The following is a 27,500-nucleotide window of genomic DNA, read 5'->3' on the forward strand; positions in this document are numbered from 1 at the left end:
CTAAACACTCCATTAATTCTGTTCTCGCCTCTTGAGAAAAAAAAGAGTGGAGGTTTGCTTTGCTTAGGTGAGTTTACTCGGTGACCTTGGAATGTACTGTCACCGGCATGCTTAAATATTCACGCTTCTGCTCGGGAATCATTGGGGAAAAGTTACACGTAACAAGCTGCAATCTGGAACTTAATTGTGTCGATTGATAACTCAATAACTCGATAACTCTCTCAGAGTTATAGCTGCAATATGGAACTTTTTGAATTAATAAGAGCATTTCACACATTTTCAATTAGTGCTGCACAATTAATAAACTTAAACTTAATAAAATGTTTCTCTGCTGGGGAAATTTGCATGCTGAAATAGAAGACATCGTATTTGCATCATACAAAAATAAATAAATACAAGTTTGAAATTACAGTAGGCCTGCCCAACTTGCCTATCAATGTTGTCACTGGTAGTCAGATATGGTGTCATCACATGATGTCTGTTCATTAGTAAGGACCAAATATAAAATGGGTGAAGTGGTCCTTTAATTAATCTAGCTAAGGTCCCATTTCCTCTGTAGAGCATTTTAACCCATTCAAGCTGGGAAAGCATCAGTGTAATTAAAAAAAAAGAAAATCTGTTGGCTATTAAAAAATAGCAGATTCGAAAGATGCAAAATGGTACTTTTGAAAAAACCTTTAAAGTGTGAGTCCTATTTGGAAGGCATTTGCAGAATGGGCCTCAGGTCTTCTTACTGTTTACTTGGAGGTCTCCTTTATACTCTTCCATTGAGACATTTAGATCCTGGTGTCGGGCAGGACACCTGCTGCTTGGCAAGTAGCCATGCCTGAAGCTCATCATTTTATATATAAACACCAGCATGCATGTAGTTCTCAATCTCTTGGTAAAAGCGGGTTTGCTTGTTTAAGTGAGTTGACCTTGAATGTACTGTCTCTCCTGTCGTGTGCATAAATTATTCACACTCTGCATGTGAATCCTGGGGTAAAAGAAAATAATTAAATAAAACTTGTAACAAATGCCTTAAAGCTGCAATCCGGAGCTCATTTTAATTAATTACTTTTGTATTTGAAACAATCTGCATGGTAGAGCAAAGATCATCACCTTTATCCAGTTTGATATGTCTGTATCCTGACAGAAACCTTGTGCCTCCATATTCCAACTTTTATTTTTTTATTTTATTTTATTTTATTGTACTTCATCATAAGAGTGTCACACAAAATTAGTGCGCTAGGAACTTGTCGAGCAGCTATCTTCACGATTTTAAATAGTTTTAAAATAATAATAAAAAATACATTATTTTGTACAGGTTTCCAACCCACAGCGACAATATGCATTAGGCCACTGTGTTTATTTGGTTCCATTTGTACAGTACACTTTCAGAATTACAGACCCGTAAGAGTGCATTTGGTTCCATCGGTACACTCTTAGAGTTACAGACTCGCAATGGTCCATTTGGTTCCATTTGGTACTCTCAGAGTTACAGACCTGTAAGGGTCCATTTGGTTCCATTTGGTACACTCTCAGAGTTACAGACCTGTAAGGGTCGTATTTGGACCCTCAGTGGTGCACAGACTCGACTTTGAGAAACAGTGGCCTATTGCACCCTTAAAGAATGGAATATGTCTTCCACTTGGGACAGTGACAATGTCGTTATGGACTTTAATGAATGGTAAAAAATGTCTTTCTTTTCATGCACAATGCTCCATTCAACCACCGTCCACCGCTTTACAAAGAACAATACGGAATTAAGTGCTCTCGATTCAAGTGAACACTGTCTAAGTAACCTTAGAAGACTCTGTGTGTGACTGTGTGTGTGTGTGTGTGTGCGTGTGTGCGTGTGTGTGTGCGTGCGTGCGTGCGTGCGTGCGTGCGTGCGTGCGTGCGTGCGTGCGTGCGTGCGTGCGTGTGTGCGTGCGTGTGTGCCTGCGTGCGTGCGTGTGTCTGTCCTTGTGTGTGTGTGTGTGTGTGTGTGTGTGTGTGTGTGTGTGTGTGTGTGTGTGTGTGTGTGTGTGTGTGTGTGTGTGTGTGTGTGTGTGGCAGATAGAGAGAGAGAGAGAGTGCGTGGTATTTCTTCATCATGCTCATCTTCTCATCTTCCTCACTCCACGAGGCATGAAGTGAAATAGAGCAGAGAGAGAGAGAGAGAGAGAGAGAGAGAGAGAGAGAGAGAGAGAGATGGGGGTGGGTCGGTGTCTTAACTCATTCACTGCCAGATTAAATATATCAATTATCCATCCATTATATTTATATCCACTAGGATCGCATCCCTGACTGTAATCAGAGCCGTTTGCTGTGCGTACGGGGGAGACAAAAATGTGTTCCTTTGTTATGGTGGAAACTTCATATGTCAACAACTGTTGACAGGATTCAAATTCAAAAATAAGAAAAGTAGCAGATGTACAAACTCGAAACGCAGCAGAAAGCGACCCGTTTTGAGCTTGTAGATCTGCTATTTTGGACTGTAATAATGATCAAGTAGGGCGTCAATATACGAAAAATACAAAGTCAGAATATGGATTTAATGGTTTCTGCCCGAGAGCAACAGTATCCTATAGTTTATATATTATCAACATATATAGTCACAGTCTCCGGTACATATTCCAGTCTATTAACACCGTACCACATTCTGCGGTATTTCCTGTGTTTATTGATGATGTTTGTAGACCAGCCGTGTTTGTTCCCAGCGGTTGGTTGGTGAAGGTTGTTTTAAAGTCTGGTTGACCTGGACTCGCGGCTCTATTTTTAATGCACTTATTTAACTGAATCGATGTGCAGTTTGGAGGCAAGACACTTGTTCAGTAGACGAAACAACACACCGCCTCCCTGCGGAGCAAATACACCAGCTGCCACCGTGCACTGCCACCGTGCACGGCCCTTTTCACTGAGCTTAATACCTGGCCGTGACCCATTTTAACACACGCGCACACGCATGCACATGCATAAAACACACACATACACTCATGTGCATGCAAACACACACATGGACACACGATTATATTTGTGGAGACCCTCGATCCCCTGACCCCAACTTGAATCTTCGTAAAACCACCCAAAAAAAATAGCTTAATTTAAAACCATAAAAACAGCAAGGACCAGAAAAAGTGTAGTTCACAAACTCTACTACTATTTGGGGGGATGGTTACCCCTCACACACACACACACACACACACACACACACACACACACACACACACACACACACACACACACACACACACACACACACACACACACACACACACACACACACACACACACACACACACACACATTATACCTCCCTCCCTGCTGTGCAAGGTTTGAGGGTTTTTTTCTCTTTGGCAACGCAATACAATCTTTATTCTACCATTTCTCTCTCTCTCGCTCTCTCTCTCTCTCTCTCTCGCTGTAATCCGGGTAACAATAAGTTCCAGCAGGACGTCTTTGATATGGAGATTGACAGGGACGGAAAAACTGGGAATGTCGACTCAGAGATTTTCCCAAACTGTGGAATAATGAGTGTCAGAATGAGTGGCCGGGGGGGATTTCACAGAGAAAGGGCAACAGAATGACAGACCGCTTCTGGGCTAAATCTGAAACATCAGGCCTGTCATTTTGCACTAAATTTCCCGCTGTAATATTCTATCAGAGAGAGAGAGAGAGAGAGGGGATGTACTGTATGGTACGCTATAGGGTTTATTTGGCGAGCCAATGAATGGAAATGGACTACGTTGTGGTTTAATAAAAGTCATCGATTGCATCATTCACTCAATTTGATTGAGAATTTGAGATCTGAGTTACAGAAAGTATGCGTCTATAGTTTCGCTCAGCTTTTCCTACTGTCTGTCTCTCCTGCACTGTCTCCCTCTCAGCTTTCCTACCGTCTGTCTCTCCTGCACTGTCTCCCTCTCAGCTTTCTTACCGTCTGTCTCTCCTGCACTGTCTACCTCTCAACTTTTCTTACCGCCTGTCTCTCCTACACTAGCTGTCTCCCTCTCAGCTTTTCCTACCGCCTGTCTCTCCTACACTAGCTGTCTCCCTCTCAGCTTTTCCTACCGCCTGTCTCTCCTACACTAGCTGTCTCCCTCTCAGCTTTCCTATACCGCCTGTCTCTCCTACACTAGCTGTCTCCCTCTCAGCTTTCCTATACCGCCTGTCTCTCCTACACCATCTCCATTGCTTTATGTAGAACACTGGTTCTCACAGTGGGGGCCTGGTCCCCAGGGGTCCTTGACGGGATTGTGCAGGGGGTTCCCAAACTTTAAATGATTGATATAGGAAGCAAACCACTTAAAAGTCTATAACTCCTGACAGTGTACAAATGGAACCAAATGGAACTCTGAGAGTGTAGAAAAGGAACCAAATGGAACTCTGAGAGTGTAGAAAAGGAACCAAATGGAACTCTGAGAGTGTAGAAAAGGAACCAAATGGACCAGTAAGGGTCCGTCAAACGTGGTGGTCCATGGCCTAATGCATACAGAACTGGGGGTTTGAGAACCACTGATCTAGGAACAACTTTGATGGACTTGACTTGACCATCATACAAGCCTCAGCATTTCTCGTGCAAAGGTTTCTATTTCATAAGTGATCTCTCTCCCCAACCCCCCCCTCTCTCTCTCTCTCTCCCCCTCTGGTCAGTAAAAGTTGCTGAACTTTAAATTAAGGGCCCGTTCTCCGTCTTTCAGCCTGTCTCTGTCTTCCCTCTCTCGCTCTCCCTCTCATCAATCAGTGTTCTCTTCTTTTTTCTTCCAGCCATCTGCTCTGTTCTGGGTTTCATTTTCTTCTCTCTCTCTCTGGGTTTTCTCTTTTTCCCGCTTTGGTCTGTCTCTCTTTACTAGCCAGCATTATCTGCAAGCACCCCCACATCCAGATAAACACCAGCTCATCTCTCTCTCTCTCTCTCCCTCTCTCTCTCCCCCAGCCTAGTTTTTTCCTCATTCTATCCCTTCAGTTTGGTGCAGATCTATTTCTCCTGCAGTCTCTCTGTCTCTGTCTCTGTCTCTGTCTCTGTCTCTGTCTCTGTCTCTGTCTCTGTCTCTGTCTCTGTCTCTCTCTCTCTCTCTCTCTCTCTCTCTCTCTCTCTCTCTCTCTCTCTCTCTCTCTCTCTCTCTCTCTCTCAGTGTGCTCTCGGTGTCTCTCTCTCTGTCACCACCATGCTTTGGTCTTTAATTAAGGATTCTGTTAACCAGTTCCAAGCAGCAGTGTCATTTTAGATTTCACTAATACATGTAAACTACATAATCACCTATGTCTGGCAGAAACCTCTTACAGTATCTCCACATGTTAATTTTGTATTCTTTTTCTGTATTATTTGCGTGAGTACACTACGGCGTCACACAAAAAGTGGCAGATCTGCAAGCGTGTTTCAAGCATGCAGTGGATCTGCTGCTTTTGATGTTTTTTTTAATTTGAATCCTGAAAAGTAGGTTAACAGTTTTGTTCATATGAGTTTTCCACCCGACAGAGACAATATATATTATTACACACATGTTTTTTATTTTATTGTTAGGATTTTTTTTTTTTTTTTTTTTATTGGCCTCAGGTCTGAATGGGTTAAGTGATCTCTCTCTCTCTCTCTCTCTCCTCTTCTCTCTCTCTCTCTCTCTCTTCTCTCTCTCTCTCTCTCTCTCTCTCTCTCTCTCTCTCTCTCTCTCTCTCTCTCTCTCTCTCTCTCTCTCTCTCTCTCTCTCTCTCTCTCGCTGTTTTCAAACTTTTTTCTATCTATATTTTACAACCTCTTCCTCTGGTTTATTTATAACTTTATTTTTCAAAAAATGTGAGGCAAGCAAGGTAATGATATAAAAACATAATTACGTTCAGAATAAACATTGATGTTTCCCAGCCCCAAATAATCCAACAGTGTATAATAATTCATATTATTCACATTTCTATTTCAGTTTCACAGATTGTGCCTTGGGATTTAGAATTTGTGACACATTATGATTGAACAATTTCCAGTGGTTCTCAAACGTTTTCAATGTCAAGGACCCCTAAATTCATTATGTTTGTGGCTGGGGACCCCCCCATCTGAAAATCATTTGTGCCAGGGAGCCTCCCAGAACAGAAGAGTTATGTTAAAAAAGTCCCCTCTGTGAGATTTATACAACTATATACAGCAAATTATGTTTTTTCCCCCAAAGGCAGAGATTAATGTTATACCCTAAAAGCCATATAATATGTTCACTACTTTCATCCTGTCCCTAGTTTCGGCAATGCCATTATACGTTTTTATTTTCTTTTGGAAATTGTTCACACATTTTCAATCAGCTAAATAGTGAAAATAATACATTTTTCCATGTGGCATAACACGTGTCATATAAGCATATTTCTGCAGGCATATGAATATAGGTGTGGCTTGGGTCGTACCATTGTACTGTAGCCTTTACGTTGGTGTGACTTGAACACAAAACATGTTGAAAACCGTTGACCTACTACAGTATCAACAGCACACATTATCATATTATTGACAAATATTATGCTGTCACTGACCTCCCATCCCTGGAGGCAGGGTGGCTGGCTTTTACCTCATGCATGTGCAACAACACAGTTGTTGTGTATGTGTAGCGCACGCACACATGCACGCACGCACCTTCCTTCACGGCGTGAAAACAACACAGCTTACCATTGGAATTGCATTAGCAACCGTACACGTTGTTACATTAATGTTAATCTTTTTCCATTTTTTCTTTTTTTGGTCATATACAACATATGGTGAAGTATTGTAGTGCCGGTAGCTAGTTGCAACAACCACCGATGTTGTGAAAAATGAAAACGGGATCGCCAAATATCTTTCCACAATTCTGCCAATAATCATATTCCTCGAGACAGACATCTGAGTTTTTGCAGGGTCTATGCTCTCTATTCTCTCTTACTATTTCCCCTGTAAAGTGAGTGTGTGTGTGTGTGTGTGTGTCACAGTGTGTGTGTGCGTGTGTGCGTGCTTGCGTGCGTGCATGCTTGCGTGCGTGCGTGCATGCGTGCTAAGTAACAAATTAACAACATAGATTCTATTACAGTTGCTGTCATCACTTTCAATAAGCCAGAGAAGTAGAGTTATGCTTGTTTGTCTGATAATGTCATGCAGACTGCTGCGTGAATATCTTCTCCATAAACATCCTTTTTGTACTGTACTGTACTGTACTGTACTGTACTGTACTGTACTGTACTGTACTGTACTGTACTGTACTGTACTGTACTGTACACATGAGGATATTGTCTCTGTAGGGTGGAAACCTCATGTCTAAAACTGTTACTTTTCATGATTCAAATTGAAAAGCTTGTAGATCTAGCTTGTAGATCTGCTACTTCTGATGCTTTTGTGTGACGCTGTAGTGTGAGTGATCAAGTATGGAGTTAAAAAAGAAAAAGAAAAGGAAAAAAAAAACACACAAAGTTAGAGGTTTCTGGCCAACAGTGATGATATAATATCACCTCTGTCCGGGTGGAAACCTCACGCGTCCAAAACTGCTACGTTTCAGGATTCAAATTGAAGAGCAGCAAAAGTAGATCTACAAGCTCAAAACTACCTTTGATGCTTGTTGTGTTTGACACTGTCCTATGCAGCTAGGGCGTTAATGTACACAAAGAAAAAAGATAAAAAGGTTAGGAGATAAGCGGTTTCTGGCCCGACGGTGACGATATGAAGTGTCTTCAGTTTAAAACACTAACACAGCAGGGACTCCTAACGCACGCCTGGCTCTAATAAACACCAGCCTGCGTGTCCTGTTTCCTCCACATAAACACTGGACTCATCTTTATGTCAGCATACAGAGCCCTGTCTGTCTGTCTGTCTGTCTGTCTGCCTGCCTGCCTGCCTGCCTGCCTGCCTGCCTGCCTGCCTGCCTGCCTGCCTGCCTGCCTGCCTGCCTGTCTGTCTGTCTGCCTGCCTGTCCCTGCCCCCCCCCCTCTCTTTCTCTCTCTCTCTCATGAATGTAAAAGTCATCATCTGGTGTAAAATAATCTGGTGTATAAAATGCTAGAGCTGATTTCATCCAAATACCATGAGAGTCGTGTGTGTGTGTGTGTGTGTGTGTGTGTGTGTGTGTGTGTGTGTGTGTGTGTGTGTGTGTGTGTGTGTGTGTGTGTGTGTGTGTGTGTGTGTGTGTGTGTGTGTGTGTGTGTGTGTGTGTGTGTGTGTGTGTGTGTGTGTGTGTGTGTGTGTGTGTGTGTGTGTGTGTACATGGACATGCGGGTGGGTCGTAAATCGTGTCATCTCTTTAAAGGGAGCTTGCATGTAATGACTCCGGTGAGGGATCGCAGAGATGCTGCCTGTAGAGAGACAGCTGTGGAAAGAAAGGTGGGAGGGAAGAAAGAAAGAGAAAGAAAGAAAGAAAGAAAGAAAGAAAGAAAGAGAAAGAAAGAAATTTAGTTGCGCGCCATGTCAGGCAGACATATCTTGGCCAAACATTGTTCTTGTGGGGTTTTTTTTGGTTTCTTGGATTTGTTTTTCTTGACTACAAATGTACAGAATATGATTTAGATAGCATGCGATGCAGACATATTCAAGTGCAACAGTGAAACTAATCGATTCATATCAATTATGAAAAATAATCATGATAATAAAATCATAGATGTTGGGTAATATTGCAATTTATTTGTTTTATTTGTTTGTTTGTCAGCATAGGCAAAACATTTCCCAAGCTTAAAAAAGAGCTTGTAGACTGTCTGTTTTCATTATGTTTAACACCATTGCTCAACAAAGTGTAAAATACGGCTTAAGTGGTTAATCAAATTTAGTCAATTATAAAAAAAATCAATTTGTTTACACCATAAATAAACAATTTTTTTAAATGCGCTTCTCAATCATTCAGCTAATCGAAAAAGTACTTAGAATGATCAACTGCGAAAATAATCAATAGTTGCAGTCTTACAGCTTTGAAAGTGAGGAACCAAAAGGAGTACATACAGTATACATGTAGGGCAGTAAAACACACGCAAGGGCGGGACAGCAAATCACTCTCACTGTTCTGTTCCGTTAGGGAGGAAGTCAGCGCTTTGCCAGAGAGACGCACATTTTCATATCACTGCCAAGGTCAGCTGGGGTGTGGGGGGCGGGGGGGCGAGGAGAGGGGTGGGGGTTTAATAGAAAATGTCATTTTCACTTGATTTCCTTCCTGTGCCCGCCGTACGGCGGAGGCAGCGAGAGGCCGAGAGGCGTTCAGATAAATGATTAACTGGAGGAGGATCCTTGTTATTTTGAATGGCTGGCCGTGTCCGGCCCAGCGGAACAATGTAGACCATGCCCTGCACCGTACCACCGCCCCACCACCATGCAATGCAACCAACCCAGTGAAATACTGCCTTCAAAATGTCAAGGAGAGATAGGCAAGAGCCGTGAGGGACGGGATATGGTATGTGTGTGTGTTTATGTGTGTGTGTGTGAGAGAGAGGGAGAGAGAGAGAGAGAGAGAGAGAGAGAGAGAGAGAGAGAGAGAGAGAGAGAGAGAGAGAGAGAGAGAGAGAGAGAGAGAGAGAGAATGATGCATAGCACAGATGAAGCAAACATTGATTCCTCTCTATGTGTGAGTGATGGACAGGCACATTGTTACAGACAGTGAAGTTGTGCATTATGATGGAAGGAAAGATACATTGTTACCAACAGGCAAAGACAAACAGACAGAGACGCTGTGCATTATGATGGAAAGATACATTGTTACGGAGATGCTGTGCATTATGATGGAAAGATACATTGTTACGGAGATGCTGTGCATTATGATGTAATGATACATTGTTACAGAGACGTTGTGCATTATGATGTAATGATACATTGTTACAGAGACGTTGTGCATTATGATGGAAAGAAGCATTTGTTACACAAAGAAAAGCATTATTCCCAACATGGATGCTATAATAAGTCAAACGCTGCCTGCTACAACTCTTAAGAGTTTTATTGACAAAAGATTGATTCCTCGTTTTAATCTTCCCCTCTCTTGTCGTGAGTGTCAGAGAGACAGATAATAAGAGAAATGTCACGCTGGTGGTTTGCTGCTAAATGTTAAGACTAACTACTCTGTAAATGTCTTTGCAGTTATTAATGGGTTTTTTCTCTCACTTTAATTTCATCCCGCCTCAGCTTGCTGCAAGTAATTAGATTCTTTGCTGCCGATTAGTTTGTAAGGAAAGCGAGGCTTGACTGGGTTGTCTGGGGCTACCCTAGAAAAAAACACAAATTAACACACACACACAAACACGCACACACGCACACACACTATCTTTTCCTATTTCTTGAATCTTTTCTTGAATCTCTTCGTATTTCGTAAACCCACTAAATACTATACCATAAAAACAGCATTTCTCTTGTAAGGACCAGAAAAAGTGTCCATACAAAAAGTGTACTTAACAAATTCTACTACTTTTAAGGATGCTTAGACTTCACACAAGTGTAATAATTCAGGTGCACAAGCGCGCGCACACACACACACACACACACACACACACACACACACACACACACACACACACACACACACACACACACACACCTACGTACGTATGTATATCTTAAGGTCTCTCAGCACTCAGCGGCCTCTAAATGCCAAGGTTACCACATCGATAAAGCATTGATTTTCCTCTAGCGGACTTTCACACAAACATCCCTGACTACCTGATGCTGCTTTTGACGTTCCTCCTCTCTCCCTCCTGACCTCCCATCAACTCATGTATTATCGCTCTGCCTTCTCCCCATTCCGCCAGCGCAATTAGTCCCATTAAACAAACAATCCATCATTTGTTCGGCTGTCTCTTAATGCAGTTAGTGGCTGCGTTTCAACCTATTTTTGGCTTGAAGAATCACCTTTTTAGAGTTGTTGTTTCTCCAAATGGTGTGTTTTTTTGGGAACTTTAAAAACACGTTAAACTTGTTGGTGTTTTTATAAACCGGTCTGTCTCTATGGTGTTTTACAAATCGTTGTTGCTGTCAGGCAGAAACCTATTTTCTTCTATTCTTTCTGGTAAATTAATGTCGGACATAGGAAAATAGCCGATGTACCTGTCACTGATAAATGTCATGAACATGACTAGAATTACATTATTATTTTTTACACATTACATCTTTCTTTCTTTCTTTCTTTCTTTCTTTCTTTCTTTCTGAACTCATGTGATGTTGTACAGGTCGTCTTTCTTACGATGGTTCAGTAAGGTTACAAAACAATCCCCTCACTGCTTTGTGTCGTGTCGAGACATTAACCACTAAGTTGGGTTAAAACCATGCTAGTTTTCAAACCAAAGCCTGCCATTAACATTAACTCTTTAAGTTGTGGGATGTGTTTGTGTCTTCTTGTCAACATGTATCCACCCGGGCAGGAGTTTGACCCGGCAGCCTGACCTCTGTTCCAGACTGTAGGATGAATTAGGTTAAGCTGTATAAAACAGCATAATATATATATATATATATATATATAGGCATTTCCGCCTATGTTTCATGCAAACTGCCGTGTCATTCTCAAACACTGCCACACTGCATTCCTCCACCATATTGTTTGAAGATTTGTTATAACCATCGTTGCTATTGTTGCTGTCAATTTCATTTGTAATTTTAATTTATTCATTCGTTATTTCACCCCCCATCCCCCTTTTTGTTCTTTTATTTCCTTTGGTTCAGGCTCTCCCATGCCATCCCCTTCCTGTCCGTCACCCGTCTTTGACCAATCACAGCCCCCGTCGCCCCATCCCCATGACAACCCGTTGCTAGGCAACGCCGCCGCTGAGCCAGGCTCAGAGGAAGAGGAGGACGAGGAGGAAGAGGAATACGCAGCCAGATTGTACTTACCTGTTACACATGGTAAACTACCTTATTAGCATCACTGCTAGCATAGAGCTACACTGTACTTACCTATTAAACATGGTAAACTAACTTTATTAGCATCACTGCTAACATAGAACTGCATTGTACCTGTTACACATGGTAAACTAACTTTATTAGCCTCACTGCTAACATAGAAATGCATTGTACTTACCTGTTACACATGGTAAACTACCTTACTTAGCATCACTGCTAGCATAGAGCTATTTTACTTACCTGTTACCCATGGTAAGCTACCTTTATTAGCATCACTGCTAGCATATAGCTATTTTACTTACCTGGCTGTTACCCATGGTAAGCTACCTTTATTAGCATCACTGCTAGCATAGAGATATTTTACTTACCTGTTACACATGGTAAACTACCTTACTTAGCATCACTGCTAGCATACAGCTATTTTACTTAGTTGTTACACATGGTTTACTTATTATCACTGCTAGCCTAGTATAGAGCTATTTTACTTACCTGCTACACATGGTAAACTATACCTTTATTGCCTGTTACACATCATGGTAAACAACTTTTATTAGCATCACTGCTAGCATAGAGCCGCCTGTTATACATGGTAAACTACCTTTATTAGAAACGCTGCTAGCATAGAGCCTGATTGTACTTACCTGTTACACATGGTAAACTATTTGTATTTTCATCACTGTTGAAAGGGCTGAAAGCCCATGCAAAATTTCCATTGTGGACAATAACGTTTACCTTGACCGTGACACTGTCAGCATAGAGTTTCATTGTACTTACCTGTTACACATGGTAAGCTACCAGACGTTGCACAGCTCTAGGGATGTTCAGATTGTTCGAGGCCTATCAAGATTTACAATCAGATTGATTTGATCAAGTCAAAAGACTTGAAGCAAAAATGTATTTTATTCATCAGAATTGAGTCACATTCGTATGCGGTTTGAAATGCGATTCAAATCGGTTTAGTAAAGTTTCTATTCAATTTCTCTTCAGTAAGTGGTAACTGTGAGCTATGCCTACATGCCTCAGATGTTCTGCCTAATAAAGGGGAATCAAAACAATATTTTGGAGATAATCTGGACATGAGTTTAGTCCAGTTTATTAAACATCTGATGTGACAAAATGTATATAACGCAATTTCGTTTGACAGTCAGAAAGACAGATATGCAATGTGAGACAGACGGACAGACAGAGAGTTGGACAGCAGCTTGGCTCTCTCACAGATGCGTAGCCAGACTCCAACTCATGTGTGGTTTTCTCAGTGATCGATGGATCGACAGCCAGACACAATCATTTAGCGGAATCCAATTTATCCCTTTCCCAACTTGTGGAATAGATTTTGTGTTCTCTGAACCCTTTCCCGCACCCGTCTCTCTCTCTCTCTCTCCTCTTCTACAGTATATTGTTGCTGTCAGGCAGAAACCTTGCATCTCTTCCTCCATATTGTTTTTACGTTTTTTCCCCCCGTAAATTAACAATTACAATTGTGAAACACAAATGTAGCAAAAAAATAGACTATTACAAGCTCAGAAACGTCATATTGTGAGCTTGCAGATCGTCTATTTCCGCTCTCTTGGAAACATTTTGAAATTTAAAGTGGTGTTTCTGTGGCTTTTATAAATACCGAACCATTAGGGTTAACTGTTAACAACAATAACTACATTGGATCCATCGCAACTTACGTTTTTTTCCCCCCATTTCACAAAAAGTAACAGTTTTGGACATATGCGTACATGGTTTCCACCCATCTGCGACGTACGGCATGAACTATACGTCTCCCCCCTCCTCTCTCTCTCTCTCATGAACTATAGCTCAGTGTTTCAGCGGTGCGTCTGTTTCTGATCAGCGTTGTGATCGTTCACGGCGTTCTGGCAGCCGCTGGAAACAGTGAGGTTTGAATGGTTTAATGACTTCCAGTCGGCTGGCAGAGAGAGACGATTGGCTTCATGAGACCTCAGGGCCTCCGTCGGGACCTGGCTCACTATTCCATCTCTGTCACTTTCATGCTCTCAGGGTTATGTCTTTCTGTCTTGTCTTTTAGGTCATGTTTTTGTGGCGGCTAGTTGACTATAGTTTATTAAAACGGTGTTGCAGCCCTTATACAAATTGTTTTACTAAATACTATAGTTGGTTACAACAATTTAGGCATTTAGCAGGCACTCTTAATCCAGAGCAATTTAAAGTAAGCAAGGTAAATGCAAGGTAGCCTATTACACATGCAATCACATGCATATGGTAACCTTGGATGTCTAAAGAAGTTTTTCAATAGCCTGTACATATACAAACTATCGGATGCCAATAACATGTTTTCTAAACTATCATTTATGATGATAATAGCAAAACACTTGTATTCTGTGAAAACAAAATCATTTTGAAATGTAAATGTTGTCGCAGTAGCTCTCGTTCACTCTTCCTGGGGTGCTTAAGGTAACTTATTTCCCCGTGTTGCTTTGAGCAGTCGGCCATGATGAGACGCATTGTAATGCAGTGGCTTCTTCCTCATGGATACATTTAGCGGGAAGGGGAAATTAACTTCCCCAACGTAAACACATCCAGCCTGTGTAATGGCATCAGAATTGCTGGAGTACACGTCCATTCATTGAAGTTAACCATGGTTTTCCCTGTTTGGATTACACATGAGAGGCGCATTGATGTCTGAATTGTTTGTCTGAATTAACTCATTTAGCTGAATCAACATTCCGATGGGCAGGATAACCATGAGCATAAATTATGGTTGCAAAAATGCACCGCTTTTTTTGTTGCAGCCTTTAAAATACTACAAGTTGTCTGTCTGTCTGTCTGTCTGTCTGTCTGTCTGTCCAGCAATCTCTTTCTTTCTTTCTTTCTTTCTTTCTTTCTTTCTTTCTTTCTTTCTCTCTCTCTCACCACGACATCTTTTTCTCTTTCCGTCTGCTTCTTCTCTTGTTTATCAGTGTGTGGGTTATAACATGTAAAGCTGGTGCAGTCCCCATGTGTTGCCGATTGAGGGAGTACCCGTCGACGGTCTGTTCCTCTTATTTGAACTGAAGGCATCAAATGTTTGTCACCCTCTGATCCATGATCGTTGTTGACATGATATACTCACCCTGTCCCCCGTTGGTGACACTTTTCGGTGTGATTTATTGCAATGGCACAAAGCACAGCCAGCGCGCTCCACCACATAACAAGAACACATACCGATTTATTGCGCCGAGAGATCTTACTTGTTTTTGTAGTACCGACCTTCCAATCTTCTCGCTCGGCTGTGAAACGATGGAATGATGTTGATGGGAGAACATCATGGCTAATGCAGTTGAAGCCGGGGAAAAAAGTCCCTTGTAAAAAAAACAATCATGGCCAGATGTTTACCTAGAAGTTTGAATGAAACAAAACAAAATGGAGAGGTTGGAAAAGTATAGTGAAAGCTAGGAAAAAGAGGGAAATTTTTTTGGAATCAGCTTTGGAAAATGGTTGGCAGCACAGTAAGGTATACATGCTTTGTAGTCATTGGTAGAGTATAGGGTAGACCTTTTGATGAATACAATTGCATTGTACAAAATAAATCCATCTTCCTGAAAACTGTGGATGTAGAAATGGTATATTCACTTCAAAGACATGTTGCTTTTTTAATTCATTTTGAAAGCCAGCGACATGAAATACAAATCGACATCTGACGTTTGTAGCTGGCTTCAACTGCAGCTAAAAGCTACAAAAAGACCAAGTGTTTTTAAAACATTTCCAATCACCTTCTCTCTTCTCTTCATACAATTTGTGCTCATAATGGGGATGAACATAATTATTTCCGTCCGCTATACGTAGTTACATGTCCTTTTTAACCCCAGTCTTCATGTTCTTTTATATTTTTCTCACTTCAATACTTCAACATTGACATATACAGTATGCTGCGTTGCTTTGTAGTCTTGTATCGTTTGTAGCTGCCAGTGTGAACGTGCGCGGCATAAGGGGAGGAATGCTGAAAAAGGTGCTCTTGTGACACATTTCTGCAATAATGTTTCCCAACTTGGTGTCCAGGTGGGTGGACAGAACTCTATTTATATAACAAATTATATAAATTGTGCTTACGCGTTCAAAAAGTAAATGCAATACAGTCGATACACCTCCAGGAGAATTACACACTGGAATCTTTGATTTCGAACCCCCCACCCCGTCTCTCTCAACAAAAAAAAGAGAGAAAAAAAAGAAAAAGAAAATAAGAAAACGAATCGATTCCCCGTTAAATATAATAAATCAAGTCAAGGCCTCCTCTCTCTCCTCTCTCTTTGTGCAATAAGCTACTGTTTCCTCCTCTGGCAGCCATAAGTTGATGCAGGCGTTTCTCTGCAATTACGTACCAGCCTCTCTGACATGGATCTGGATGTGGGCTGCTCTTTCTCAACACAACACATTGAGTGCAGGCTGAGCACCGCCAGCTCTTCACTCACTCACTATCGGGTGGAAACCTTGTATGTTCAAAACCTTTTAGATTGAGACACAAAAGGCCAAGGGACATTTTATTTATATTTATATTTCTAATTAATATATATACCCGTATCTTTTTTTCCCTTTTTGTTAGGGAAATTAATTTTGTGAAATAATAAAAATAGAAAAATACATTTACCTGCGACCCATAAAAATCAACCCGCGACCCACAAATGGGTCTCAACCAACTGTTTGGGAAACGGGTGTCCAAAACAGTTTTCCTTTTCGGGAAATGTAAAAAGGAAAAAGAGAGAAAAAACGCAACAAAAGAAACTCTGTTGCAATTGATCCAATGGTTGTAATTTATACTGTGTCAAGCTATCATGTGCATGTTAAATGCTTCCCATTGGTTCAATGCTCAGGAAAACCAAAAACACACTTTCACTTTGAAACAGTATAAGCTCGTAGGAAACTGTTATCGTCTTGCTACACAGTGTCATAGGTCGAAGTATAGGGCAACAATTTATGAAAAAAATAATAAAATAAATAATAATAACAACAACAACAACAATAATAATAACATAAACCCCATACGGTGTCTCACAGAGGCAACCAGGGCTCTATAAAGTTTTCGCTATATTGACATAATATTCACTGCAGTGGCTGACTGGCCTTTTGACACAGTGATCTCACTGAAATGTGTCTGTCTGCCGTCTTCCCTCTGCTCTGTTAACATTATTGGTAACCCATTCAAGTGGCAAATTAGATGTGAAACACATCTATTGAGAAAACAAGAAGATTATGTTGACAAAGACACATACATTTGGTACCATATGTTTTATTCAAATCAATATTGTCTTCAGTTCATTTTGGATTATTTTAAATGTAGGCTAACTACAGTTGAATTTCAGTGGGCTTCTTGTAGGCGGCCCTCTGTTTACAGTATATTGTGATTGTTCAGGCCTGTTTTAAGGAATGGTGTCAGGGCATTCCACATTTTGGTGGCAGAGTAGTAGAATGATAATTTTCCCATGTTTGTTCTCTATTTGGGATGCTGCGGTTTATGTTGTTAAAAGTTGAAATACGGAGATACAAGGTTGCTGCACGGCTAGACTCCTGCATGGTGGGTCTTGGAACCGTTCTCCTGCGAATACATTTGCAAACACTTTGAGTCAGTCAAAGATGTGAAATCCTAGAAAGCTGCATGGGCCAAGGTATAGGGGTTCTGTTCTGTGTATGGGGGACTCGGAAATGGAAATTACTTGTACATTTACTCAAGTACAGCTTTGAGGTCCTTTTTACTTTACTTGAGTATGTCCATTGTTCGATACTTCTACTTCTACTATTATTAAAAAAGAAAAATAAAGTTCTATTTTGTAGGACCACATGTGGAAGGACATGTATGTCCCAGGTAGCTTTGAGTACATGTACTTAGTTATAATAGAGCCAGCCTAGAGTACATGTAATTATTTAATTAGAGTAAGCCTTAGTTAAATGTACTTAGTTACTTAGAGTAGATGTACTTACTCAGAGGACCATGCATGTGGGATCAGACTTGTGCCTCTTCAGATGTCTGATGGATCCCAGAGCCCTGAACTCTAGAAACACCAGACTACCACAATATGACAGTTAGTCTGCTGAGATGCACACACACACACGCACGCACGCACACGCGCGCACGCACACACGCATACGTACACACACACGCTCGCAATTACACGCATGTGCACAGAGGAAAAGAAAGAAAGAAGTACTTGCTTCTATGCTCACATAACTATGTTGGGTCTTTATGTTCAATAACATAATTACAAAACAGAATAAAAACAATCAAGAACTGTCCATTAAATAAAATGGTCACATTGCGAGCTTGTAATAATACTGTAATAGTACATGCCCTTTGGCCATGTACCCCCCTCACTGCACACATACAGTATCTGAAAATGTACAGTACTCATTACAGTACATGGGTAAATGGGCAATTTTAGCTATTCTGAACTCTATATGGCTAATGGCTGAAGTGTTTTTTTATTGATTCATGTGATTGATTGAATAGTGCAATAAGATATTTCAGCCAAAGGGAACCCCCAAAAAAGTCCTGGCCCTATGTATTCTATATGCATCAACAGAGCATACGCATTCATACTTAAAATAAAACTAGCTCTCCTTGTGACAGAACTTATGAAATAAAACTAGCTCTCCTTGTGACAGAACTTATGAAATAAAACTAGCTCTCCTTGTGACAGAACGTATGAAATAAAACTAGCTCTCCTTGTGACAGAACGTATGAAATAAAACTAGCTCTCCTTGTGACAGAACGTATGGAATAAAACTAGCTCTCCTTGTGACAGAACTTATGAAATAAAACTAGCTCTCCTTATGACAGAACTTATGAAATAAAACTAGCTCTCCTTGTGACAGAACTTATGAAATAAAACTAGCTCTCCTTGTGACAGAACGTATGAAATAAAACTAGCTCTCCTTGTGACAGAACGTATGAAATAAAACTAGCTCTCCTTGTGACAGAACTTATGAATTAAAACTAGCTCTCCTTATGACAGAACTTATGAAATAAAACTAGCTCTCCTTGTGACAGAACTTATGAAATAAAACTAGCTCTCCTTGTTTTCTTACATTTTTTAAGAAACTACATACTACAAAGAGGGCAGTGGACGGGGGGTTCAGAGAGAGAGAGAGAGAGAGAGAGAGAGACATCTTGTCCTGTACACAAATCCCTCTAAACGTAATCACTGCCAGGTCCTCCAGAGGGTGCGTGTGCGTGTGCGTGTGTGTGTGTGCGTGCGTGCGTGCGTGCGTGCGTGCGTGCGTGCGTGCGTGAGTGCGTGCGTGCGTGCGTGCGTGCGTGCGTGCGTGCGTGCGTGCGCACTATATACATAAGTGTAGTGTGTGTCATTGTAGTCGGGGTCAGGTTACATACACAGAACAAGGTCAGCAGACAATGTGATCGATACAACATGGCTTCAGTCACCACACATCTGTTGTGTGAGCTGTAAGTTAATGTCTGGGTCAGACTTAAAGGTCCCCTCCACTCATACCCACCTTTATCTAATGGTTAATACACCACTATACACCAGTGGTGGACAGTATAAATAGCCAGTGAATCATTGGATATAAAAAATACGATTTTCATATCCGTGGTATCTCATCATCATATCATCATTTTTTGTGTATTTTCATATACAAAGTCCATAAAAATCCAATTTTAATTTCTGCCTGTGAACAAATATGTGCGTTCACCTGTGTGTTTTGCGTAGCTGCATGTTCTTTAAACACCTGCTTTTAATTACAGAACTACTCCGTTTTTAATCTCATTCAAGATGACATCCAGATGGTTTATTACTCATTTTAAACTTATTCAGCAGTCAGCACACAACAATATGCATCTGGAAAACATTATAGGTTAGAAATAAGCCACGTAGTAGCAAACATGATTAGCTGGCTTTCTTTCTAGCCCTTGTAAACAAACACTAGCCCTGCTGGACATGACTGCAGTGATTCAAATTCAAACATCCTCATAGCCTGAAGGGATGGGACCTTCTGATTGGTCCAGAAACATACAGGCTTCCGTTTCAGACTGGACCTTCTGATTGGTCCAGAAACATACAGGCTTCCGTTTCAGACTGGACCTTCTGATTGGTCCAGAAACATACAGGCTTCCGTTTCAGACTGGACCTTCTGATTGGTCCAGAAACATACAGGCTTCCGTTTCAGACTGGACCTTCTGATTGGTCCAGAAACATACAGGCTTCCGTTTCAGACTGGACCTTCTGATTGGTCCAGAAACATACAGGCTTCCGTTTCAGACTGGACCTTCTGATTGGTCCAGAAACATACAGGCTTCCGTTTCAGACTGGACCTTCAAAATAATATGACCGAAAATGTCATTGCACCACAATATTTAACTGCCAATGGTTGCAAGTAGTTGCATGGCGAATCATTGGCGTGGTTCGAGCTTAACTTTAGACCTGAGTTAAAAACATTCACTCTGAAAGAATTATATTCAAAGATTTGCGCCACATTTGTACGATTTTTCAAAAATAGCAGACCTACAAGCTCGTAGCGCGCCACTCGGTGGCACGCTATGAGCTTGTAGATCTGCTATTTTTCAATAGCTAAATTATAACATAATGTTTAAAACACCAAAAGGGGTTCCCGCCAAAAATGGGTTAAGATGTCCGTCTAAGACCGTGAAAAGTGAAAGTGAAAGCTGTTTCAACGGCTAGGCTTATAACCTCTGTTTTTCCACATCTAGATATAGCCATTGAAATTATGTTGTTTCAACATCTACAATAGGCTAAGCCTAGTTGTTGGAAAAAAGAAAACTTCACTTGGCGGTCATAACCCGCCATTTAGATGTGTTTAGATGTCTAATAGCCTGAGAAATGCTCAGTGGGTACATTTTACTGTGTACTGTAAGTGTAATTTGCTAGCCAGTACAAGTACATATCTTCACTAAGAGTACACTAAGCACTACTAAATAGTTGTGTCCTAGTTTAGTTTTCAAAACCAGAATTGTAATAATTTAAAAGATGTTTAAATGGTGTTGCTATAGAGCTTGAGTGGTTAAAAAGTGGGAAGCCAGTTTGTTTTTCTTTCACAAAGTACTCCACACATGCACGCACACACGCACACTTTATACATACACACTCACACACATGAAAACACACACACACAGTGCACACACACGCACGCACGCACACACAAACGCACTCGCGCACGCACGCACGTACGCACGTACGCACGTACGCACGCACGCACGCACGCACGCACGCACGCACGCACGCACGCACGCACGCACGCGCAAACACACACACACACACACGCGTACATGAATACACACACACAGGGATGTCTTCTCTTTGTTTGTTTACAGTAGCAGGCAGTGGGGTACAGAGTCTGCCTTTTGTTTGTCTCTCCACAGTCTGCTACAAAAAGAGAAACCTCACATTGTTTACCCAACCTGCTCTGTGTTACCCTCCACCCAAAACACACCACAACAAAGATACCACACAGCGGGGGGGGGGGGGGGGGTGGACTGGCTAGGGGGTGGGTGGAGGAAACGATGAGGAAACGACACTATTCAATTAGCCGCACAACTGTTGGAAACATGAAATTACTTCTGAGAGCTGCTCATAATGAGACACGTTATTATGTTTGTATGAATGGGACAGGGATGGGATGGGTCCATTCTCTGCTCACATCAGGGAAATGGGTTCCTTTTACAGTCTTAAATGGAAAATACCTCATCTCTCATCTCCTCTCCTCTCTTCTCTTCTCTTCTCTTCTCTTCTCTTCTCTTCTCTTCTCTTCTCTTCTCTTCTCTTCTCTTCTCTTCTCTTCTCTTCTCTTCTCTTCTCTTCTCTTCTCCTCTCCTCTCCTCTCCTCTCCTCTCCTCTCCTCTCGTCGCTTTAATTTTCTTCAATTTTTTTTAATTACATTTTATTTTGTTCCGTCTGCTCCTTTCTTCTCCTCTCCATTCCTTCCCTGTCGATATGAACCTTGTCTCCTCTCTCTTCCTCTCCTCTCTACAAAGTTAACCTTTAACCTTACTTAGAGGAGCAGTGTGTCAGATGTAGTTCTTTAGTAGGAGGAGGAGTTTGTCAAATGTTCATGACTCGTTCACGACTCTTACACAGTAATGTTCACGACTCTTACACAGTAATGTTCACGACTCTTACACAGTAATGTTCACGACTCTTACACAGTAATGTTCACGACTCTTACACAGTAATGTTCACGACTCTTACACAGTAATGTTCACGACTCTTACACAGTAATGTTCACGACTCTTACACAGTAATGTTCACGACTCTTACACAGTAATGTTCACGACTCTTACATAGTAATGTTCACGACTCTTACACATTAATGTTCACGACTCTTACACAGTAATGTTCACGACTCTTACACAGTAATGTTCACGACTCTTACACAGTAATGTTCACGACTCTTACACAGTAATGTTCACGACTTGTTCACGACTCTTACACAGTAATGTTCACGACTCTTACACAGTAATGTTCACGACTTGTTCACGACTCTTACACAGTAATGTTCACGACTCTTACACAGTAATGTTCACGACTCTTACACAGTAATGTCCATGGCTCTTACACAGTTCCTCAGTACCTTCTTTTACATGTTCATGCTCTTACAGTACCTCTCACCTTATTTTCTGTCAGGGCAAAACCTTGTATGTCCAAATAAAAAACACTCACACGCAACCATTTTCAACCTGGTCACGATACAGTATTTCACTATCAACATAAAAGTAGCACAAATAGCCCAATCTACTGACACAGTACAGCATAGGGCATTCATTTATGGAAGAAAAAAGTGAATCGTAAAAAGATGAAATACTATCGAGATACAAGGATTCTGCACAACAAGCGGCGGGAGGCCAGGGAAGGCCTGAGTCGTAAATTGTTACCCACCGACATTAACGGAGGCACTTCAAACTGCAACCACATGACCTGGGTTGTACCCTATAGCTTTATTTATAGCGGCGGCCGGCTAGCAGGTGTCAGTATAAAGCCTTGCAGCAGCCCGGCCCAGCTGCTAGCTTAAGTCCTGCTGGAGCGCTGCCATGCTTTTTTCCTTCTTGCACATTGTTTGCTAAATTCTCTCCAAATCTTCCACAGTTGACACAACGAGGTTCTCTGTGACAGCTACAGCTAGCCGCTCGAATTGTTTATCTTCCCGAGCCTGGCCCTGTTCCAGCCCTCGCGTCGTTTAATGCTTGATTTATGTTTTGTTGCAGGTTGGGTGTTGCACACTGAAAATAGCCGATCTAAGCACACAACGTAGATTGGCTATTTTTGGTGTGTCGTTCCGTGTGTAACTGAAAATCACTGATCATCATATACGTTAGTTGACAAAATTGAAGCTGATCTAACTGAGAATAGCTGACCTAGTACAGTACAAGCACACTTGCAGATCGGGGTCCTTGTGATGCTTGTAGATCGGCTATTTTCGTTGTGCGACAGACCAAGTGGAAAGCGATCGTGATGCTCTATTGGTGTATAGGAAATGTTTCATTGGTGCTGTGCATGCGCACATTTGTGTGTGTCCATGCGTGCGTGTGTGTTTGTGCATGTGCATGTGCGTGTGTGTCTGTGTGATAATAACCTGACAGTGCCTTTAAGTTTGCATTTGTGCACTGCTCCATGAGCAGGTAGTCTGGGACGATATTAAATAATGACTGTAAAAAGGCATAACACATTTATTATTATTGCATTTTCTACGACTACCCCCCCAGATGCAAAGGGGAGAATAATTGAATCAAACTCCATGTGAATTCAGAAGCTAAAATGTTCACAGACCTGCATGGAATATTGATACGACAGACAGACATTGCAAACAACCTCCGTCGCGGCACCACTTCCAGGGTGAAAAGTCAATCTCTGCTCATTCCATGGCGTCGAGAGCCTTTCTTCTAAAAGTGGACCTTTAATTTCCGAAGTCGACCGGGGGTCCCAACAGAGCCCCCGGCACTGACAATTAATCCTCACATACGCACACACACACACACACACACACACACACACACACACACACACACACACACACACACACACACACACACACACACACTACACAGACACACACACACACACACACACACATGCGCGCACACGGTCACTTTAATGCTCTCCCAGAGAGAGCTAGATCAAGAAAAAAAGTTTCTCCTCCTCTGACGTTCACATCGCTCGCCTGCGAGACGCCGGACAAAAGTAGTCCAAGCGACCCGACCCACAGACAGACAGACAGACAGACAGACAGACAGACAGACAGACAGACAGACAGACAGACAGACAGACAGACAGACAGACAGACAGACGCCCATCCCTATAGGGAAATGACGGCGGGATGACGCCAAGGCGATCGACACACCGTCTGTTCTGACAACAGCAGAAATGATGGCGGGGTCAGAAGCATGATGAAACACTTAGTGCTATTTACTTTGGAACTAAGTAGGCAATTCTGCCCGACACCACACCGCCCAATCAATGGACTAGATGTCTCTGCCTCTGTCAGGAGGGGGGGCGGGAGAAACCTTGTATGTCCCAGACGGTTACTTTTATCTGGATGTGTGCGAAGATGTAAACATCCCGCAAGCTGAACTTGTTTTTACTTATTTATTTTAGTTCACATAACGTGTCTGATTTTGAATAGAGCTGAGTCGTCTAGCATGTGTGCATTTTAGTTTGTTCATGTCATTTCATTGAAAGCGGAAGATCATAGCTACAAATTGAAATATTGGCTGTGCAGTTTGTCCCACCAGTTTTGGAGATATGGTTAATAGAATGATGTCTTGCACAGCTGAGAAAACGGATATACTTTTTAATGCATTTATGTCATATTTACATGGCGATTTATGCTCTGACATTTAAGTGAAATGTAGCCTGGTATTACCAGATTGCTGCTTTGGCTGCAACGCATTTTAGAATCAGCGGACGTTATTCTCCTCTGCTGAAAAAGGGGATTTTCAACTTTTGGATCAAAGTAGTTATTATTTAGTAAGCTCTAGTTAATACATGTTGTTGGTTGAATGTTTATAAAACAGACAGCTGAGGGGCAGCTGTGGCCTAAAGGTGTGTCCTGGCATCATATATAGTTCCAAGGAAGGGCCCTGTCTGTCTGTCTGTCTGTCTGTCTCTGTCTCTGTCTCTGTCTCTGTCTGTCTGTCTGTCTGTCTGTCTGTCTGTCTGTCTGTCTGTCTGTCTGTCTGTCTGTCTGTCTGTCTGTATGTAGCACAACCTATTGACCCCTGCAGATGATTGGGGTCACATTCGGGTCATACACTGTTGAGCAGCCGGGCCATTCACACTGAGCAGTCAGCTAACATGGGGTCCCATTGGAGACGCACGCACGCACGCACGCACGCACGCACGCACGCACGCACGCACGCACGCACGCACGCACGCACGCACGCACGCACGCACGCACGCACGCACGCACGCACGCACGCACGCACGCACGCACGCACGCACGCACGCACCCACACACACACACACACACACACACACACACACACACACACACACACACACACACACAGCCTGCACCGCTCAGTTCACACGGGTGTGATTGTTTAGACTGGTGCTAGGTTATTGGTTTACCCATGATCCTAGATTACGGAGGCTCTGCATTTTACATCTGGTGTTTACCTTCCTATACTGTAAATCACTCTGGATTAAGAGCGTCTGCTAAATGCCTACATTATAAATGGTGTGTCTGCATGCAGGGCGTTGTGAACATGAGCAGCAGTGCTCAGCCACTTCCCCTGGGTAAATAAAGCACACCTAAAACCACTTCCACTTTACATTTTTTTCGCGAGAATACTAGCGAGAATATAGGCAAAGTGGGACGTAGATTTATGACGGCAGACTGCCCATACAAGTGTTGGAATGGTTCCTCATGACTGCCAAAGTGTCCTTGAGCAAGACACTGAATAAATGGAAAATGGTGCATTTCTATAGTGCTTTCATCCGTGGCGCTTTACAGAGATTGTACATTACATTAACCCATTCACACACCGATGCCGGAGGAAACCGCTAATGCGCCAACCTGCACATCGGGAACAAATAGGGGTTCTTGCTCAAGGACACTTTGATACTATCCCTGGGGGAGCCACTGCTCCTAACTGCCTCCGATGAGCAGGCTGTTGGTGCCTTGCATGCTTTCTTCTGCCCTCAGTGCGCGAATGTGTGTGAATGGGTGTCGAAGGTGAAATATATTGTAAAGTGCTTTTTTTTTATTTGTGAATGAATGCGATACTCGATCACGCTACACCATCACGCAAAAGTATAAAAAATTGCAGATCCACTTCACGCCGAGCTTGTATATCTGCTATACTGTTACTTTTGAATTTGAACCCTGAAAAGTAACAGTTTTGGACATATGAGGTTTCCATCCGACAGAGACAATATGCAATCCATATATACACAGTATGGAGATAGGTTTGTTCTGAGGAGGGGGGGGGGGTGGAGAGATAGTTGTCCACAACCATCCAGACCCAATCAATGAAGGAGGCGGGAGGGGGGGCGGGGCGGGGTGGATGGAGATGGTCTTCGATTTGCTGCGGGAGGAAATCCATGTCTGATTTAGATAACTACAATAAACACATTAGTGGTTGAGAGAGAGAGAGAGAGAGAGAGTAAAGAAAGGATGGACAGAAACTAGAACAAATGTAGAATCACTCTAGACTGTAGTTTCTGGTTGTGTTCACACACACACACGCCCAGGGCTTGATTGCGAAGAGGAGTCAAACAGTCGTGGACCAGAAAGAGAGAGAGAGAGAGAGAGAGAGAGAGAGAGAGAGAGAGAGAGAGAGAGAGAGATACAGAGATACAGAGATACAGAGAGAGAGAGAGAGAGAGAGATGCTAAAGCCGGCGACTACGGGGAAGGCAGCCTCACATACTAACAACTTGGCCAGGATAAAAGTGTGAATAAATGAAAGACAAAAAAACTGAAGGGGAAAGAAAAATGGTGGCTTGGCAGCAAGAAATCTTAGATCTTAGAGAGAGAGAGAGAGAGAGAGAGAGAGAGATGGATGGGTTAGAGGGTCAGTGCGCTCTGGGCTGCAGCTGCCCATACCAAAGGCTAATTTACGCTTCGTCGCACCATGGTGTTAACCACCGAAAGCAGCAGACCTACAAGCTCTTGAAAGCTCTCAACTCGTCGCTGCCGCCGGGCGTTGTGAGCTTGTAGCTCTGCTGTTGTCAATGTGCGACACACCACCGTGCGTCGAAGTATAAATCAAGCTTTAAGCAGAGAGAGAGAGGGGGGGGGGGGGGGGAGGAGAGGAGGTCAGTGCAGAGGAGCAACGAAACAAACCTCCTGCACCTCCCTGAGATGAGAGAGAGGAGGAGGCCATGCCGGAGGGGGGAGAGAGAGAGAGAGAGAGAGAGAGAGAGAGAGAGAGAGAGAGAGAGAGAGAGAGAGAGAGAGTAAAGAAAGGATGGACAGAGAGAGAGAGAGTGTAAAGAAAGGATGGAAAGAAACTAGAACAAATGTAGAATCACTCTAGACTGTAGTCTCTGGTTGTGTTCACACACACACACACACACACGTCCAGGGCTTGATTGCGAAGAGGAGTTACTTAAGTAAATCAAACCAGAGAGAGAGAGAGTGTGATGGAACACCTTAAATATACTACTAACCATTATGTGTGTTCCTGCATTGAGTGACCTCACCTCAGTAGCCTAAATAGAAATTGATGTATTGGATATTGTGCATTTCTGTACATACAGTACACTTTAAAGGAGTATGAAACAGAGAGATACAGAACAAGACTTTTAGAACATTCACATTTCACAGCAGCCTTTGAA

The 27,500-nt window shown here is 42.3% G+C and overlaps 1 protein-coding gene across 1 annotated transcript in view; it reads left to right on the top strand.

The window, feature by feature from the left end:
* Positions 1–27,500, top strand: part of tenm3 (teneurin transmembrane protein 3) — a 411,418-nt gene that overhangs the window by 160,393 nt on the left and 223,525 nt on the right. The window contains exon 5 of the mRNA XM_079498542.1: positions 11,579–11,758. Within this exon, the coding sequence (XP_079354668.1) occupies positions 11,579–11,758 (180 nt within the window). The remainder of the gene's footprint in view (positions 1–11,578; positions 11,759–27,500) is intronic.

The sequence above is a fragment of the Electrona antarctica genome (genome assembly GCF_951216825.1).
Source record: "Electrona antarctica genome assembly, chromosome: 4".
NCBI classification, from domain to species: domain Eukaryota; kingdom Metazoa; phylum Chordata; class Actinopteri; order Myctophiformes; family Myctophidae; genus Electrona; species Electrona antarctica.